Source organism: Lactuca sativa, chromosome 8 (genome assembly GCF_002870075.4).
Source record: "Lactuca sativa cultivar Salinas chromosome 8, Lsat_Salinas_v11, whole genome shotgun sequence".
Lineage (NCBI taxonomy): Eukaryota > Viridiplantae > Streptophyta > Magnoliopsida > Asterales > Asteraceae > Lactuca > Lactuca sativa.
Window position 1 is genome coordinate 5536412 of NC_056630.2, and position 20046 is coordinate 5556457.

Here is a 20046-nt window from a genome sequence, read left to right on the forward strand (position 1 = left end):
GTCATTTGAGCTTGCTCAAAAGCAGAAAACTCATGGTGGAACAACACTATCTCGATGAACATCTTGGTGATCTTAGTCACCGATTTCATCCCCCGCCTCAGGTCCAGATACTCCTTGGCTAATCTCTCTCTCTCTCTCTCTCTCTCTCTCTCTCTCTCTACTAAAGGGACGTATCTCGAATGGAACATCTCCGGGAACTGCTCCCAAGATACAACAACTCTCTAAAGTATATGAACAACCTCCAACTTTCCTTCGCTCCAGACCGAAGAAGGTTTATAGCGCACCTGACCTTCTAGTCAGCTTGGCAGGAACACGTAAAGAAACATCCATCCACATCGGACAACCACCTCATGGAAATGATCGGATCCTAGACTCCATCAAACACCAGGGGCTTCGTATTGTCGGTGTCCCGATACTGGAAGGTTCTCCCCCTACCAATCCATGTGGTAGCGACGGTCGCGGTGGCTGCAGCAGCAGCAGCCTCAGAAAGTGCAGCGTACCGGTCATCAAAGAACTCCATCATAGCGGTCTTGATAGACCCAAATAACTCCGGTATCTGCCCCTAGACAATAGAAACAACCTCAACATGAATCATCTCCTTGACCTGATCCTCGGTTAACCCTGGTCTATCATGGCCACTCGCTCTTGATCTGGATCCCCATGTGAACACCATACTGAAAATAAACTAGAGATATATAAGATGAAACACATATCACACCATAGGAACTAATCCACATCAAGACCCTAGGGGTTGTGGCTTCCCTGTTACACGTATGAGTCCTGTGCTTCCAATAGTATGGACCCATACTACCTTCCACACCTACCTATATTCAAGGTTGTAGAACTCGTTACTTGGTATCAGTTTGGCCGACTACCGAGTAGCGAGTACTCGGGGAGTACTCGGATTTGGTAATTCATGTGTAAATATTTTTAGGGAAATTATATATGTCAAAATCATAAGTTAAAATCATAAGTTGATTGAAATATATAACAAAATTAGATACATGTGAATACACAAAAACTATAAAAAACACATAATAGTCTCACTTCGTGAATAATTACTGCAAATTTAAAAAATATATATTTAGTAATAATCACATGTGTGTGTTAAATAATAAATCATTAAGTATATTTAAATTGTAACTCGCCTCAGTAAGGGGCCGAGTAGCGAGTGTTCGGAGAAGTAATCGACCAACTCAGCGAGTTTTACAACACTGCCCGTATTTTTCTCAAAAGATCATCACAACAACCCTAACAACACACACTAAAATACACATACACCCTATTCTCACTTCCTAGAGAAAGGCTAGATATTCCTCAACTAGCCAGCTGACCCCACATACCTCATCCATGAAACTTCTACCAACCCTACAACACTTGTGTATAAGATCATTTTGATAATGTGCAAGTAAGACATAAGATCAAAAAGTGATTATTATGAATGTGATATGTCTAACTCAGATGAATTGATAAAATGGTGATGCTCTGGAAGACTTCTTACAACTTATGACGTTCGATTTCAAGTTTAACAACCTATTTTAACAACTTGGTTTGCATCATAACCGGTTGGGTTATCCTTTTTAATGGGAGTTGGAAAAGATTGTTGAACAACCTTCTTATAATACAAGACTAAAAGCTTATTTTTTATTTTTTATTTTTAATATTTTTAAGTAAAAGGTAATGGAAAAGAGAAGAAAAGAATAGGCAAAGGGTTAATATCCGTTGAACAAGTCTCAAGTTTGGTTACAACTTTTCTCCCAAATCGAATTCCTCACCCAAACCCTAAAATTCTTTACCTCTAAGCTTCCATATTCTCTAAATCTAGTCCAGTTTTTGTTATCAATTCTTAACGAAGGCGAGGCGAGCTTCTGTGTTGGAAGCACGCCGATCGCCACCATGTCGATAAAATCATCATCGCCGATCGCCCTCATCATCATCACCATCGCAATCGCCTTAACCGCGTCACCTATCTGTGTCCAATCCAAATCGGATTTCCTCCTATTGCCGTCAGATGACGCCGGATCCACCTCTCTCTGCCCTCGTTCCGTAAACTCTGAATCATGTCCTGTCAAGTGCTTTAGACCCGCTCCGGTTTGCGGCGTCAATAACGTTACGTACTGGTGCGGATGTTCCGAGGCAATTTGTGCCGGTGTACAGGTGGCGAAGCTAGGTTTTTGTGACTATGAAAATGAAGGCAGCGGGCCGGTGTCAGGTCAGGCGCTTCTCTTGGTTCATATCGTTTGGCTTATTTTACTCGGATTCTTCGTCTTGTTCGGCCTTCTCTGAGTTCTGATGATCGACATTGTTGTTTTCTTTTTTTAATTTCTCTTTACGGCTTTTCTGGTTGCATTTGTTGAAAGTTGAGGTCTGATTTTTTACATTCGTATTCATTAGTTTTACCATTCGTTGTATCTGTAGATAACAATTCATTTTAATGTCATGTATCATTCTATCATTCTATTAAAAGAACCCATTAGTTGTTCTTCAAGGATCAAGATATGCGAGGTTTTGTTGCATCTTTCATATTGTTCCTATCTCATGGAATGAAAGTTGCGTATCCATTGTATTACACGGTTGATTCCATTCACATGGTAAAACTTGAAACTGCAGTCCTTGATTAAGTTTAATTTCTTAACAAAGTTTCAGCAAGCTCTCAAACTTGACTACAAATTACATTGAAGAAGACAATGAGACTCCCTAAGTTATGACACTTCAAATTCCCAAAAATCACTTTCGTCATTCGTTAATTTACTTGATTCAGTTCTTAAATTCATTTCAGATTTCTAGAAATGGTAACAACTCGCAAAGTGAAAAATGAACGGACATGACATGGAATGTGGTAAATGATGTATGAAATTGCTTCTAATCCTAGCTAATCTGGCGACCATGTTACATGTGAAGATGAACTGGACATAAGATTCTGTTTTTGTTTTTCCTCCATAAGGCTGTCACGAATTTCACAGCTAAATAGTTGCTACTAGATATTTGATGGATCATTTGAGTTCACTTTCCATGATTAATATTTCCACCCTATATGTATATGGATTATACAGAATTTAATCAATGAAAATTACAATTTTAGGCAGCTTGGCTTCATGCAACTTGAGCTGCTGGCTAACTTGGTGAGTTAAGTTGCATCTATCCAGTGCAATGCAGACATAATTCAGATAGATGAACACCAACCAATAACAAATAAGAAAAAAAAGGATAAATTATTCAAAAAACTTGCTACAAATGGTATATGTTGAGTAGTAGTGCATCAGTCTATTCGTATTCCATTAATTTCACGCATCAACAATCTAGAGTTCCCAACAACACGTTTACTTTCTTCAACAATATAACTACATAACTCGTGCTTAGGCTCTGGGCATAAGCTTTTCAACTCAATCAAAGGATCTTTCACAACATAATTACTATAAATCTCTCTAGCAGGCTCAACATGACACCACCAAAAATCCGATAATGCCATCTGTAACACATTCCAATATTCTAAATCCCTGTCTATCCTAATTAAACTACTCCCTTTTGGAGTCCACACATAAAAATCCATCCAATCACGGTCCAAAATCTCCATCAATCCTTGAGCTTGTGGAATATAATTGTATGGAACTTGTGACCATGGGAAACCTTTTCTCATATTACCCTTATAAAATGGACATTTTATTTCTAACACCCCTCGGCAAGGCAACCCATAAACCATCTTGTCGATTACCCCATCAGGAGATGCTGCAAGCCAATTCCGATTCCGGTCCCCATCGGAATTCAAATTCCGGCTAACATGGAAATCAGGAAAGAAAACGGAATTGGCATTCCCGGTTATATTTTTGTACCTTTCGAGGGCTTCCTTTTCTTTGATGTTTTTCCAACAAGTGGAGAGGTTTCCTGTGAAGGGTTCAACAGCACCTATCTTTTCTAGCCAGAGTTGGACTCTTCTGTTGGGCCAAAAGCCGATAGCTTGTGCAAAAGTGCTTGCTGTTAGCTTATACTTTCTTTCTTCTTGCCAGTTTTTGAACCGGTGTTTAAGACTGGTGGATTCAAGAATAAGATGACTTGAGGTACATAAAGATTTGGTGGCAATTCGATATTGATTTCGTGTTGTGCGATGCAAGTGTAAAACAGCCACGATGTGAGCAACCGTGACAATGAATTGAGACTTCGAGATTGGAGATGTGACTCATGAAATCCGAAATGCTTGCTGCTGTTGCCTGAGTTAGAGTTATGAAACCCCAAGTTCAATTTCCATATCAAAACCACGTCTAGAAACAGTTCCATAGATAAAAAATTGTTCATTGGCGACTTTCATCAAACAGGTAGCATGCATATATAATATTAACTCATTTCGAGCAAAAACAATAAGTGTTTTTACGTACCTCGTTAATGGTGGTACAAAACGAAAATTGGCTGGAAGAAAACGTTGTTTCCGCCTGATTCTCTTCGCGTATTTAGTGAGTGGGTCGTATATATGGCGAGAGAATAAAAAACTGGCCTGACGGACGAAGCTGCCGATTCTAGCGATTTAGCGTTGTATATGGAGGAGGCGGAGTAGAGAACAGTAGAGCGACACCGGAGAATAGCTGAGGGCAGTGAGGCGCCGGAGAGCAGAAGAGGTCGAGCACAGAAAATGCACGGACGAGCGGACGGTGACAGAGATGAATCTAATTTAGGGTTGTGTTATTAACAATTTTAGTCCACTTATTAGATTTTGACAAAATTGTAAGAATGGTTATGTATTACGCTCAAAAATCGATAAAATTGATATTTTGGGCAAAAGAGGTTTTGACTTGTTAGTTTGGTCTATTTTATTTTAATTTTTTTATAAAATGATGATTTTCCCCTCTGTATTTTCTTTTTTTCATTTTTGTATTACAAAAATAAAAGAAGAAAATAAAAAATAAAAGAAAAATACCCTCTCTCTCTCTCTCTCTCTCTCTCTCTCTCTCTCTCTCTCTCTTTTCTTGCTAACCACTAACAAAAGAAGAAGAAATCGGCGACTATCACCAGACTAGGTTGTCCCTCCGCCTCCTCCGATCAGGTAGCATTTCCCCAAACACCAGCTTCGATCGTTGATGCCCTCCCTTTGAACCTCGACAGCCTACAACGAGAGAAAGGAGATCGAGATCTGAAGTTAGGGTTTCTTGACGGCTAGGGTTTTCAGATGGGTGTTTCGCTACTAGAAATCGAGGCGGAGACACTTGTGATGTACTGCTCGACGAAGTTAGGGTTGTTTAAACCCATGACGAGACCCTTAGCAAAACCATGAGAGAGAGAAATGATATTTTTTTTCTTTTTTCTTTTCTTCTTTTATTTTTGTAATAAAAAATGAAAAAAGAAAATAAAAATGGCAAAATCATTATTTTATAAAAAAAATTAAAGTAGAATGGACCAAACTAGCAACAAAATGGAAACTTTTTGACCATTTGTGCTAGTCAAAACCTGTTTGGCCCAAAATGACAATTTTCGACATACCACAGGGACCACTCTTGCAATTTTGTCTTAGATTTTCTCCGTTAAGTAATAACATAACAAAAAATAACAAAAATAGTGAACTTTTTTTTATTCAACTCCAACCAACCTTTAAAATGATAAATGATGTTTTTTTTAGAGGTCTTTATATTTTACCTTATTTAGTGTTAAAAATAAGTAACACAAAAATGATTTTAAATTTAAAGGTTGGATGGAGGATACTTAGGCCTCCAAAACACAAAAGTGATGATAAATAGAGAATGATTGGAGTTATTGTTAGTTGCAAAAAAAGGCAAGAATTTTTTCTAAAAGTTGACGAACTCCAAAGAATACAAGTTGAGGCTAATTAAAAATCTATTAAATGTAATGTTTTAAAAACCGGGTTTTTAGTTTAACTGGTATGGTGATCGGTTTATTCATGCATACATATATAAATCATGAATTTGAAGTTTACAAGTTCAAATATTATATATATATATATATATATATATATATATATATATATATATATATATATATATAATAAATTGTAGATCAATTCAAATACATTAAAATAACACATAATTATAAATTTTAGTGTTTTACATCAATCCATATACGTTAAAAAGAAAATAAACTATAATACTAAAAAAAATATAGTTTTAGATGAATACTAATACATCAAAAAACTTTATGACATTTACCATATGTTTTTATTTAGAGAAAGCTAGATAGATTTGAAAAAAAAAATCACTAAATTTTATCATGTAAATGGTTATTTTCTCTATGTTTTTATTTGGATTAATTGGTTCAACCGGTTTATTTTGATCGGTTCAACCGGGTTTTTCTAAAAACCGGCTGGTTCAATCTGCTTCAGAAATCAACGTAAAATCGGTGATAGTTGAACTGCTCTTTCCCTCAGTTCCCGGTCCAACCGGTTCGATCGACTGGTTGAACCGGTTTTTATAACATTGATTAAATGTCACTTTGTAATTTTCAAGATTTATTAAAGTCGTTATAATTATTTAAATGTTTTTTTAACGATCCCCTAAACCTATATACAATAAACCTATATCATAAATGTTTGGTCAAAATATGGTTTATACTTTGCTTTTCTGGACAATTATATTTTTCTGTAATATTTTTGGAGTTTACGGTCATGTTTACGGTTGAGTTTACGTCCGTAAACCCATTTACGGCCCATGTTATCCGGCCCATGTTCCCTAGTATATATATAGGTGTTAGGGTGAGGAGTAGAGATTGATGAACTGAATAGAGAGAAACGAGAGCTTATGTATGTGTGTGTGAATCTCATGTAAAGGAGCATCATTCCAATCTATTCAATACATTGAAGATTCATATTATTCTTCTTCTCCTTCTCTTCTATTTTATCTGACATCATCCGTTTGATTGGGATTCCGCACCATCAAACGGATCTGACTGATACACAGACAAATTAGAGACTTACAATTGGTATCAGAGCTTGGTTGTATCAGTCAATTTTGTCAGATTTGGGGCATTATTTGATCTTATTTTCGAAATATTTTTGCATTTTTGGATAGATCTCGCAAACATAAAGGGGGTTTGTTCTTCTTGTTTTTCATAAAAAAAGGTTTTTGATCGAGTTTTGGAGCTTTAAAGTCGAAAAATCGGTGTTTTTGATCGTAATCAGCGAGGGGGTGGCGGCCAGCAGCTAGGGTTTCCGAAGTGTTTGCGGTCGGTGTTCAGGGTCCGAGCTTGCGGCCTCGGAGCTTACGGCTTCTGAATTCACGATCCGAGATTATAGGCCTCGCGGTTTCCGATTCGCACCAGATCCTCGCATCGCGCGTCGCACCTCGTCCTCGCAAGCAGCAGGTGTCTTCGCAGCGTCTATTAAAAAAAGGAAGAGACATACGAGATTTAGGAGGTGCCGGGGATCAAACCCGGGTCTCCAGCCAATTCAGCCAAGCGCCTTACCAACTCGACCACATTGCTAGATGACATCCTCCTTCCGAATTTAATTCATAAAGCGTCATTTTCGGTTCCAATTTCGCATTTTTTACATTTTTAACCCAAAACTCAATTCCTTTTAATTTTAAATTTCTTTTTCATCCAAAATAAATAATAATAATAATAATAATAATAATAATAAAATTAAAAATAATAATAATAAATAAATTAAATTAAAATTAATAAATAAATTATATTTTAATTTTTGACTTTTATTTATTTTTGTTAACTTTTGACCTTAAATTTTGAATTTGATTTCCAATGTTGACCTTTGACTTTAAACTTTGGCTTTTTTGTTTAATTTTTAAATTTTCAAATTTAGTTTTTCGGTTTGACTTTTAAGTTTGACTTTTCATATTTGACTTTTGAGTTTAACTTTTTAAATTTGACTTTTAAGGTTGACTTTTGAGGTTTATAATCAAAGGGTTTGACTTTTAAGTTTGATTTTGGTTTTTAGTTGTGCTTTTTAATTGATTTTAAGGTCTACGAGAGAGTAGAAAACATGAAAGAGAGTCGTTAGGATATGTTAAGACAAAATTTCAACATTTTCGATTATATCCCTGGAGAAACCCTCAAAACTCAGTTGCAGCGATTTACTACACTTATTACCGAGATGAATATAGCTGGGATATTCTTGTCTAAATATGAGATAAACAAAAAGCTATTGAATTCACTTCCAAAATCGTGGGATATGGACGTGGCTATCATCAAGAAGACAAAAGATCTCAATCGTCTTAGTCTTGCCGATGTACTTGAAGAGCTTGATGCTTTGAAGTATGGAAATACAATGAGTTTTGCAAACATCTCGGTCAATGAAGTTTCAGATTCTCAATCATGTGAAGTTTCATGTACACTATCTAGTGAAGATACGATTAAATTTCTTCGGGGACAAATTGATTTATTAAAAAGAGTAGTTGAGGACATGAGATATGAAGGATATCAACTCAGGAAACGACAGAAACCCCTGAAGGCTGAATTAGAAGCAAAAACCAAGGACTTTAGGAAGCTTCAGGAAGAGTATAGCAGCAAGTGTGAAAATTATGACTATATTAAGAGACAACTTACTGTTGTAACTGAAGAACTTGACGCTTTAAAAATTAAGTGTGGAAAAATAGATGTTAGTTTTAAAAATTATACTGCGTCGAGTCATACAGTTGAGTCCTTGTATGAAACCCACTTAAAATTCAAAGAAAATCAAAACAAGGGTCTAGGGTATGATAGTGTTCCTCCACATTTCAATGATAACTACACATCCATCCCTATGACACAGGAAGAAATTGACAGGGAGGCACATCTTAGATATGACAAACCAGCTGGATTTGTGTCAGGAGGAGTTATTAATGTTGAAAATACTAATGTTTCTACTTCATGTGTAGGTAAAGTAATAGAAGATGAGAGCAAGGAGAGCACTACTGAACAAACCAATGACTCTTTGAACTCATAATCTGTTGCTTCGAATTCTGTTGCTCCTAACAAACCTGTCGTTGAGAAATATAGGCCTCTAATTCCAGCGCAAAAGAGTGCCTATTGCAAGTGTGCATCTAGGATCAATAAGAGACAAGGCAAGGATATGCCACCAGGGGCAGGAATAAATAACTTCACAGTGAAGAAAAAGACTTGTTTTCACTGTGGAACACCTGGACACATTGCCAGAAATTGTCCTAATCGTGCATACGTTCCCTACTATGCACAAGGATGAAAAAACGCGCCAAGTGGGAGATACTTCAAAAGAAACCCTTCCAGGTCACGTTCAGACATTGATGAATGGAACGCACAGAAGGCCAAGAATCAAACCTAAAAGGCCAAGAATTCAACTCCCAAGGCCAAGCATCCGAATCCCAAGGGCAAGAAGGAAATGTCAGCCAACAAGCCCAATCCAAGAGATGATCCGGTAAAACAAAGACCGGTTAGGTCAAAGTCATCTCAACGGCTGACATCAAGATCAAAAGGAAGCACTGAGCCACCCATCAGATTGAAAAAGAAATGGGTTAAACCCAACTACAAATGGGTCTCGAAGGCTCAATCTCCCAAATCTTCTAACGATTCTAATATTTCTATATCTTCTGTTTGTGATAAATAGGACATGTAATGGGAGAAAGTACCTTGCGTTGATGACAAAGGTCGACCCAGTTTCAAAATGGATTGGGTTCCAAAGACCAACTGATCCCGCTCTGTGCTGGAGCAGTTATGGAGGCATATCATCAGACTTCGTTTTGTTGGTGGTGGCTGCTCCTGGCATATGATTGGGGACATCTCTCAACTGTACAACATTCAGACCTTTGTTGAGAGTATGTGTCCTTTTGCGGGAAAGGAAGAAAGGAAGAGATCACAAATGGGGTTAGTGCTTAATAACATGAAGAATTTTCGGATGTGTTCTGAGATTATGCTTGCTGTTCTCAGACCTTCTGAATGCATATTCAATCGGTGAATTACGGTTTGCGTTTTCTTCTCTATACTACGGAGTTTTTCTTAAGCTGATTCACTTTAAAGACTAATTTTTGTTTTAGGATAGTTTAAATTTGCGCATTTACTTTCGTTTCTCTCCTATGCACAAATTTAGGGGGGAGAAATAAAAACAAAACAAAAATTAGAAAATTTATAATATATATATATATATATATATATATATATATATATATATATATATATATATATATATGGTGTAAATGAAATGTGCTTGTAGGAGATATTTTGAGAAGTGATATTATCTAGTGATAACAGGCAACCTGAGTCCGCGTAACATACCCAAAGTTGAAGGGTCTATGCCTTGGTTTGATGCGTCGGTAGGCACGAAAAATTTTAAATATACATGACTAGGCAGAATTGAACTTAGGAAATTTATAGACTTGACAAATCTTGACCTAGTTAGATCCGTTCAGCCTGACAATACGACACTCGGATAGGTTAAGCAGGGAGATATATATGGGAATCTACTCGTCACATTAATTTAACCCGTACTTGGAACCGTGGTTTAACTTTTCCTCGATGTGCGGATTCTGTCCTTAATTCCGGTTGGATGGGGCGACTGGTAAATTCCGATAAATTAGGTATGTAGAATAACATTTTCTTTCTTTCTGTCTGTTAGTCATACGTTGTCTCCTTTGCGTGACTTCCAATCTGACCTGGTACACAACATATGCAACTCTATTTCTCTGCAGGCTATATATGTAAAATACTTCTTATCTGTTAGCCATATGCTGTCTCCTTTGCGTGACTTCTAATCCGACCTGGTACACAGCATATGCAACCTTCTACTTCTCAACTCCTTTGAAGTAACAAGTAATAGAATTCCGAATCTATCCTCTCTCTGAATGGTTGTCTGCTCACCCGGTGTAAGGAGTACTCTGGAAGTTCTTGATGGCTGGGGCATATCAGGAAGCAGGAAACATGTTCCAGTACAATTAAAATTGAACATTCAAAGATTGTCTATAGATCTCGTTGCTCAATTTAGGTGGACAACAATATCCCTGGTCGTCGTCAGATGAATGGACCTTAAGATATAGTATCTAAGAAATTAGGATCAGATATAAATTTTAGGTTTTTAAGTTCATCATGTCTTGTAACAAATAGTATGTCCTAAATCCGTCACAAATTTTTTGTGTTTAAGTGGACCACAATACCGACGATCGACCAGACAAAGATGTGAATATGGAAGATACCGACAGGTGGATAAAAGCTGTCTAAAAACTTTGATCACAAATCACTCTTAAAGTTAGATATCATTTTTATTTTTGTTAAATTTGTCATAGTTTCTTCTAATTTAAATATTATGGGAGAATTAAAAATTAAAAATAATGAAAATAAAAAAAATTCAAAAATCAAAGAAAAATCAGAAAAATTAAAAATTCAAAAATAATGTTATTTCTGTTTTATTTCTTGTTCAGAAAAATCAAAAATCCAAAAATATTTTTGTTTCTATTTTAATTTGTGTGCTAAGTTTTCTTTTAGTTTTGTTTTGTCTTGAAAAGTGATTTCAGGTATAGATAAGACTCATGGAGTTTGTATTGAAGATTTCTGAGCCAAAGCCTCGTCCGTGAGCATCGAAGAATTCTCATTCGAAGGAGCAAGAAATGAAGATTATTCTTTCAAATTCAATCTTTCAACCCCAGAAGCAAGGTGAAGCAGAAATTGAAGATTATATGACGGATTGCATTGAAGCCTCCTCAATCAGTCTGCTGCTATTGTTGTACCTGCTGAAGTGATCTAGAAGATTTGTTCTCTCTGAAGATTCTCAAGCTGAAAGCGACATCTTTCAAGAATCAGTACAAGAAGCCTCCTCACCCAACGTGCGTTCAATGTCAAATTCTGAAGAAATTGCCAACTGATCAAGATGAAGTCATTTATTGAAGATTCATCAAGTTCATCTTGAAGCCGTGAAGTCATCGAAGATTAAAGCTGAAGCCAAAGCTCCCATTGAAGATTAACAAGAAAAGCCAACTACTTTTTAAGGGGAGATTGTTGGGTCAATTAAGAAAAGAAGGCTATAAACCAAAGGGGAGATTGTTGGGTCAAAAATATGGTTTATACTTTGCTTTTCTGGGCAATTATATTTTTCTGTAATATTTTTGGAGTTTACGGTCATGTTTACGGTTGAGTTTACGGCCGTAAACACCTTACGGCCGTAAACCCATTTACGGCCCATGTTATCCGACCCATGTTCCCTAGTATATATATAGGTGTTAGGGTGAGGAGTAGAGATTGATGAACTGAATAGAGAGAAACGGGAGCTTATGTATGTGTGTGTGAATCTCATGTAAAGGAGCATCATTCCGATCTATTCAATACATTGAAGATTCATATTATTCTTCTTCTCCTTCTCTTCTATTTTATCTGACATCATCCGTTTGATTGGGATTCCGCACCATCAAACGGATCTGACTGATACACAGACAAATTAGGGACTTACAATAAACTCTAAAGAAATCGTAAACAATTAGACTTCAATGTTATAAAACACTATATCATATAATAACATAAAGTTATGAACTGACATATGAAATCATATCAGAATACGTAGAGTATCAACTTATGAAACATTAATTTATTAAACTTTTTCTGGAATATTCAACTAATAAGCAAAATAACAATAACATATCAGATTAAATTATAGTCCAAACACCTGTAACATCTTAGAAAATCTAGAAACAAAATTATATGATGTTATAAATTCATTGTTAAATGTAGCTAGAGTACATAATTTCATAAAAAATGCTTCATAAATCATAATCGTTGAATAATCAGAATCAAAATCAAGGATAACTCAAGAGCATGTAGAATACAAATGCTTGAATTGTTGTGGATTTATAAATCAAAATAACTACAGAAAAAATCAATACTTGTTTTGTGAATTGGAGAATGATCAGGTGTATAATCTGAAAATGAATCTATAGAATGAAACATTTCTATGACCGATTTAGTGTTTATCGTGATGAAATCTGAAACAAATTATAATCATGAAAAACGTGTTGATTCGGAAGTAGATGAAAATTGAGCTTGGTGATTCTATTTTCTAGGGTTTTGATTTTTTTACAACAACACATAATAGCAAGCATAATATATATAATATTATATTAAAGAACACATTTCAATTCATAGACTAACAAGATATCATGTAATAACATTTCAAAATATATAGAATATTTTACTAGAACATACGTTATAATAATTAGAATAGTTAAAATATAACATAATAACAATCAAGAATATATAAAATAAATATCAATCCAAAACATACATAGTATTCAACTAAAACATACATTATACTTCATATAAGAATTAGCATACCACATAAAACATTCCAAAATATATAGACTTTATTGGAATTATAAATGTTCATGTTTTGCAAAGTGTATAACATAATAACAATCAAGAATATATAAAATAAATATCAATTCAAAACATACATAGTATTCAACTAAAACATACATTATACTTCATATAAGAATTAGCATACCACATAAAACATTCCAAAATATATAGACTTTATTGGAATTATAAATGTTCATGTTTTGCAAAGTGGAGATTCATCATGTATATAATCAGAATCTGATTGTGTAGAATGAGCCATTTTTGTGATCATTTAGTGTTTTGTTGTGATGAATATGAAACAAACTAACTTAAATTAACTACAAACATCAAATATTAGTAACATTCAAAGGCTTTGTAACATACAAGAGATTTAATTAAATACCAAATGAAAAAATTAAATTGATAATCTATAGATTAATATAAATAAAAATCATATACAAATCAGAATTATATAAGAGTATCTTGAATACTAACATATCAACCCGTATTATACATATTTAATATCAGGTCATCTTATTAAGTCATCAGGGGAAGTTTTTTGTATGAAAACTTAGATCTGAAGCCTTTGATTGAGAATCAACTACTTCTGACGAATCATCACACAAACCAGAGCTAGAATTAGAATCAATTTTAGCAGAACGAGCCATGATGGATGCTCGATTAAACACAAAAAACCTTCAAATTGGTGTACCGAAGCTTGAAATCTATTTGATTATTGCAATTTCTAGGGTTTTGATACCTTCCAATCGAACAAGAAGCTAGGGTTTTATCGACTGATTTTTTAAGATTATTCCATCTAATTACACCCTTTGATAAGTAAATAAATGCAATTTTTTTCTGGAAGATGGTGGGAATAAGATTGAGAGGAAATTTGGATTGAGAAAATTTGGGCGAGAACGATGAACAAACTTCTGAACGTGAATTGATCAAATATCATCCACTGGAGTACACAATTCCCATTTTACCCCTTCGTGTCATCGAATTAATCCTAAACTTTGATAAATTTTCAAAATTGATACCGCCTCTTATCAGATTGTATGTTTTGATCTCAACCTTAGATTATTTTTTTTTATCAAGGGACATAAATAGGTCCCCATGTCTCACAAAATATTATGGTCTCATATGAACTTAACCCTATATATATATATATATATATATATATATATATATATATATATATATATATATATATATATATATGTTAATGATATAAAATGTTTGTATACTTTGAAACTAGTTGTGTGACCCATGCATTATATGGGTTAATTTTTTTTAAACTCAAATATTTAAGAACTTTGAATTTATAAGAAAAAAAATGAATTATTATAATTAAAATGTTTTTTATCTTTTAAATTTAAACAAATAATTTAAATAAATAAACAAAAGAAACTAATAAGCTTTAATTTAAAAATTTTGAAATTAAAAAGTAAGTTTATTAATGAAATTGATATTCATTTATTACTATATTTATTGCAATTATTATATTAAAATATTATATGAAATTTAATAAAATAGAAAAACACATAAAATGACATATGGAAAAAAATTAATTCAAAATAACCACAAAATGACATTTGACAAATTGAATAAGAATGTGACATGTAACAAAAAAAACATTCATTTATTAAAGTAGATAGTCGTATAACTTATGTTTGCCTATGATATGTATAGTTATTAATGATATTGATTTATCTATAAAATATAATTATATATTTATATTAAAAACATCTTATTGTAAATTTTTTGTTATCATCAAATCGTAAAAAAAACATTAACTACATGTATATACATATTTTATTAGTTAAATAACAAACTGATGTGTTCATATTAATTTCCTAATGATTATTTTGAAACTTTACACTATTAAAAAGATGTATAAAGTAGTTGTTGACTGAAGACCAATTTTAAAAGAATATTGATATAGCATTCTTATAGAAGATAATGGCAAAAGATGATATTGGTGTGGCAGCTGGTCCGACCCAAACTAATATATAAAGACTTCAAGTACATGATGGCTATAGCTAGCTAGCCTTCTTTTAAGTTTAACTTGCAAAAAGCAAGAAGAAATATATAAATTCAGAAATAAAGAAACCACACCACTAACACCGATTAGTGTCAGTTGCGACGTTTGGTGAATCTTGGAGTGGATAAGCTGAGGAAAGCCTCTGTAATGTAGATATGAACATCTGGGGAGTTGAGAGCGATATAACAATAGATCAACTCCTCAATATCATTCCAATCTTGAACTTTAACGTACTGAATCATCTTTACTATCGATTTTCTAATGTCGTGGAATGGATCAGAAGAGTACTTAACTGCACAATCACTGTCTGCAAACACCCCATGAATATCCTCCGGCAAACTTGCTGAAAAACTCACTCTCTCCCTTCTCTTCTTCTTTAAGTTGTTGCTCAGTTCCTCATGATCCATTCTCATGGAATTAAGTTGGTTAGGTGAGGTGGGTGGGTGGAATGGACCATTATGGTATGTGTGTGTTTGTGTGTTATATTTATATATAAACACAAAAGATGCAGGGCAAGGTATGCATGAATTGGAGCCTTTGTGTTTGTGTGTAATTAATGATGAGATGTGTTTGTGGATTCCCTGATACATAGGCAAACCCCCCAGCCATTTGCAACTACAATAAGTACAATCCTATCCAATTTAAACTGTTTTGGTATATTTTAAAATCAGTATATGAAATTATGAAAATAGTTTGTTACATAATTACTAACTCTTAAACAATATAACTTAATTATTTGATAATAAACAGATCAAGGCGATTTAACGGCGATCATTTGTGTACGTATTTATGCATTTCAAAATGAGTCTTGTTTTTTCGAATCTTACAATTTTTAACTTTGAGGTGATATGTTATTCTAAAAAAATTACGACTCATAAACAATGTTGCTTAAGTATGAGTTGTAAATATTTGTGAAAATTTTGAGATATGTCATATGTTTGTTAATAGGCCAATAGGGTAGTTCTTACTTCTTTCTACTGTATAGAGTTGTTAAGGTTATGGTATAGGACAAGAATATAAATCGTGTAAGAGCATCCACAATTAAAAAAAAATCTAAGCTTTTTGATGCCAACTCGATAAAATATCATGCCACATCAACCAAATAAAAAACTTAAATATCTTCTATATATATATATACCAAAATGTTTAAATTAGGAATTGGTTTAGGCCCTTTTTGATTTGCATCTGACCGAGTCAAATCAAACATTCGTTCGGTGCACAACAAATTAAAAGAGGGCAGTGGGAATAGAACACATGACCTTATATTTACAAAGTCACATCTTTTCCACTATGTAGAAAACTTTTTTGTTATATTTGCTCAAATATTTTATATAATATGTAACGATGGTTATTATTACTATTATTATAATTATTGTTATCATCATCGTTATTATTATTATTATTATTATCATCATCATCATCATCATCTTTATTATTTTTATTATAATAATAATAATAATTATTATTATTATTATTATTATTATTATTGTTATATTGCATAAAAACAAATAGTACATCAGGATAAAATAGTTATTTGGCATCAGTCAGCACGTTCAATCAAACAACATGATTTCTTGCCCAATCATAATTTCTTACTGAGACAGATATTTTTCAGTCAGTACTTTTTCAATCAGCAACTATCAAACGTGGCCTTAGTTTTTTTTATTGGTTGATATAGCTATGTGACCCACTATATATTAAAAATGCTATCACTCGTGATAGTTTTTTTTTTATTACTTGATATAATTATGGGACCACTAAATATTGAAAAGGCTATCACTTAAGAGCTTGCTTATTTATGTTCATTTAACTCATAACAAACACAACTAATATAATTTATTAAACAAACAAATATAAATGTAAAAGGTCGTACAAACATAAATAATCCTCCTTCAATTCTTTTACGCCTTGCTGATTTTGATTTTGGAAATAAAAAGGCGTCATGTGCTTTTTTTTTTTTTTTTTTTGAAACGGACAATACATTAGAAAACAAAACGATTAGTAAGTAACTAGATCGTGGGGGAGATGTGCGATAAATGGGAACGTAGATTTCCTTTTGAAATATTTAATAATTAAAACCCACAAGTTGCACTTATTATATTTTAACCCCAAAACAAACTTAGCGTCATTCTATAGCGTAACAGCACACGTCAACACTCGACTACGTGTCATACTCTGATTCGTTTTTGACTTTAACTTCGCTATTAAGATTTAGCATTTCCTCTTCCGATTCTACCCCTGTTCTTCTCATATTTTCACTTTTTATACCACTTCTTAAAACTATCATCCCTCAGCACCAACTACAACCCTTTAGAACCCAATGGCATTACCGAAATAATATTCATATTTATGCCTAAAATGGGTATCGGGAATATACATCGATCAAAACGGCGGGGCACTGTCTCTTGCAAACACTTTCACTTTGTTTTGATGATAAATCCGAGGTTCACAGATTGATTAATAACGCCGGTGCTCGAAAAGAAAAGCTCTACCAATCTTCTATACCATCTTCTCCATCAAAATCCTAGGGTTTAGTGCTCGATTACTGCAATATAATGGATGTTTTGCCAGCTCTTCCGGTGGGCTACCGGTTCCGTCCGACAGATGAAGAATTGATCAATCACTACCTGCGGTTAAAGATCAATGGTTACGACGACGACGTAACTTGTATTCGGGAAATCGACGTTTGCAAGAAAGAACCTTGGGACTTACCCGGTATACCCTTTTGTAAATTTCGTGTATTTTCTCTTTGATATCGGTCATTTGGCGATAAGCTGACATTATGTTTGAACTGTAACTTTTTACAGATTTATCGGTTATTGAATCAATTGACAATGAATGGTTCTTCTTCTGCCCCAAGGATCGTAAGTATCAGAACGGGCAGCGATTGAATCGGGCAACAATAGCTGGGTACTGGAAGGCTACCGGGAAAGATAGGACGATTAAGACTTCCAGGGGGAGTCGTGTGATTGGAAAGAAGAAGACGCTTGTTTTTTATCTTGGTCGTGCTCCAAAAGGGGAGAGGACTCATTGGGTGATCCATGAATACTGTGCTACAGAAAAGGAACTCGATGGTACTCATTCTGGACAGGTCTGTGAGTGTGAACTCTTTAGGTTTTGAAATGGCCATTAATTCTTCTTCATGTTTTTACAAATACTCGTGTTTTGATTTGCTATTTGCAGAGCCCTTTTGTGCTTTGTCGTTTGTTCAGGAAACATGATGGCAAAGATGACGATCCTGGGAGTCCAAAGTTCATTGATGTTGATCAGAACACTGCTTCTTCCCCTTCCCTTGTGAAGTCTTCCACCGAGGATCCTCCTTCAGACCCTGTCACTCCGATGTTGACTGGTCAAATCGGAGATACTGATGAAGCAAATGTTGACCCTCTCGGTTATCTTGATTTACAAGGCCTTTGTGATCCTATACCGGAGCATTTGGATTCAAAGATCTTTTCCCCTTTGCATTCTCAGATGCATGTAGAGTTTGGATCTTCATACCTGGGTAACCCTTCAATTGACAACCCTATGCAATATCAGTATGGGACAAATGCGAAAGATATCATGGAGTTTTTGGATAATGTCTTAGTTGAACCAGATCGTTTTCCTTTGGAGGATACCAGTTATAAGGATGCTTGCCCTGCTCAAGCTTCTATGGAAACGGCTCGTTTTAAAGAGCCTGAATCTATTGGCGAGTTAAAGGGCAAAATGGGCCACGATGCAAATGGTAATGGACCATATGTGCAGGACAGCAGGACGCCATGTCACATGGGACATGAATTGCAAGGCAATTATCCTGATGAAAATATCATCTGGTTCTCTCCAGTTGAAGACCAAGTTAAGAGTTTTGTCAAGGAAGAACACGAACTATGCAGCAACAATGGCAATTCATTGGCATCTGGGAATGACGTCAACTCTGGAACGGGAATCATAATAAGGAATTGGAAAAAGGCAAAGCTTCCTGGTATCCCATTCCAAGGAACTGCAAACAGAAGACTTCGTGTTAACATGAAACTATGTGTAAGGCCCTCTTATAACCAGGAACAACCAACAAATATGTGTTTTAATGAAGAGCAATCTATCAAGGACAAGGTTGATGATTATAAAGAGGCTATGGAGGAAGATCATGTGGCATATGATGATGAAAACAGTTCTGGAACCGGAATCGTAATAAGAACTCGTGAAAACCCGATTCCGTCATCTAGTATTCCATTCCAAGGAACTGCGAGCAGAAGAATCCGTTTGCAGAAGAAGCTACAACTAGGGTTCATTCGAAAGCCGATGAAATTGGACACTAGTGAAGAAGAATCTAGCGTAACTGAAGTACGTTTTCAAATTTTGTTTTTCACTTGTTCCAATTTCGTATCGATTTGTATTATTGTTGATTTGAATCTGGCATGCACAGGCAAAGGAACCCGCTGAGATTTCAACAGATGAAAAGAGTGTGGATCAAGATTCCGGTTCCAATGTGATTCAGGCGAAGGAATCGTCATTCTACAGTAAAGCTAAGACTTCATTAGCTTCGATTCCGGTGTTGTATATGCCTAAGGTGCTGGTGGTCATGGGGTTGTGTGCAGGTGGGGTTGCTTTATGGAAATGCTTAAGAGGGGGTTGAGTGTGAATAAGATAAAATAGGTTTAAGCGTTCAGATAGTGGAAAAAACCGATAATATAGATAAGAGGCTTGTGTTTATGTCTATATACCAAGACTGATTTTGCAGTGGTAATATGAAGTTATTTATATCAGTTTTTCTTGATTCTTCTTAAAATCATGTGTTTTGTGATTCC

At 34.7% G+C, this 20046-nt stretch overlaps 3 protein-coding genes across 3 annotated transcripts; 2 read left to right on the forward strand and 1 right to left on the reverse strand.

Moving 5' to 3' along the window:
• Nucleotides 1-1896: 1896 nt before the first annotated feature.
• On the forward strand, nucleotides 1897-2286 carry LOC111903413 (uncharacterized). The gene has a single exon (XM_023899190.1). The coding sequence runs from the start codon at nucleotides 1897-1899 to the stop codon at nucleotides 2284-2286; it is 390 nt and encodes a 129-aa protein (XP_023754958.1).
• Nucleotides 2287-3242: 956 nt separating this feature from the next.
• Nucleotides 3243-15669, reverse strand: LOC122195308 (uncharacterized). The gene is made up of 2 exons (XM_042897073.2): nucleotides 15450-15669; nucleotides 3243-4173 (listed from the first exon to the last, which is right to left on the reverse strand). Exons 1-2 carry the CDS (start codon nucleotides 15667-15669, stop codon nucleotides 3260-3262), a joined length of 1134 nt encoding a protein of 377 aa, XP_042753007.2. The 3' UTR covers nucleotides 3243-3259.
• Nucleotides 15670-17556: 1887 nt separating this feature from the next.
• LOC111903387 (protein NTM1-like 9) lies at nucleotides 17557-20004 on the forward strand. Its single transcript, XM_023899166.3, has 4 exons — nucleotides 17557-17977; nucleotides 18070-18353; nucleotides 18446-19582; nucleotides 19665-20004. The coding sequence occupies exons 1-4, from the start codon at nucleotides 17818-17820 to the stop codon at nucleotides 19872-19874; spliced, it is 1791 nt and encodes a 596-aa protein (XP_023754934.1). The 5' UTR covers nucleotides 17557-17817; the 3' UTR covers nucleotides 19875-20004.
• Nucleotides 20005-20046: the final 42 nt, after the last annotated feature.

What these genes read in the sequence shown, in the direction of transcription:
- LOC111903413 (XM_023899190.1), top strand. Translation starts at nt 1,897, where the DNA reads ATGTCGATAAAATCATCATCGCCGATCGCCCTCATCATCATCACCATC.
- LOC122195308 (XM_042897073.2), bottom strand. Translation starts at nt 15,669, where the DNA reads ATGGATCATGAGGAACTGAGCAACAACTTAAAGAAGAAGAGAAGGGAG. An exon ending in TATTGAGGAGTTGATCTATT is followed by an intron (nt 4,174 to 15,449) that starts GTTATATCGCTC and finishes GGATTTCATGAG; the next exon opens with TCACATCTCCAATCTCGAAG.
- LOC111903387 (XM_023899166.3), top strand. Translation starts at nt 17,818, where the DNA reads ATGGATGTTTTGCCAGCTCTTCCGGTGGGCTACCGGTTCCGTCCGACA. An exon ending in AGAACCTTGGGACTTACCCG is followed by an intron (nt 17,978 to 18,069) that starts GTATACCCTTTT and finishes AACTTTTTACAG; the next exon opens with ATTTATCGGTTATTGAATCA. An exon ending in AAGAATCTAGCGTAACTGAA is followed by an intron (nt 19,583 to 19,664) that starts GTACGTTTTCAA and finishes TGGCATGCACAG; the next exon opens with GCAAAGGAACCCGCTGAGAT.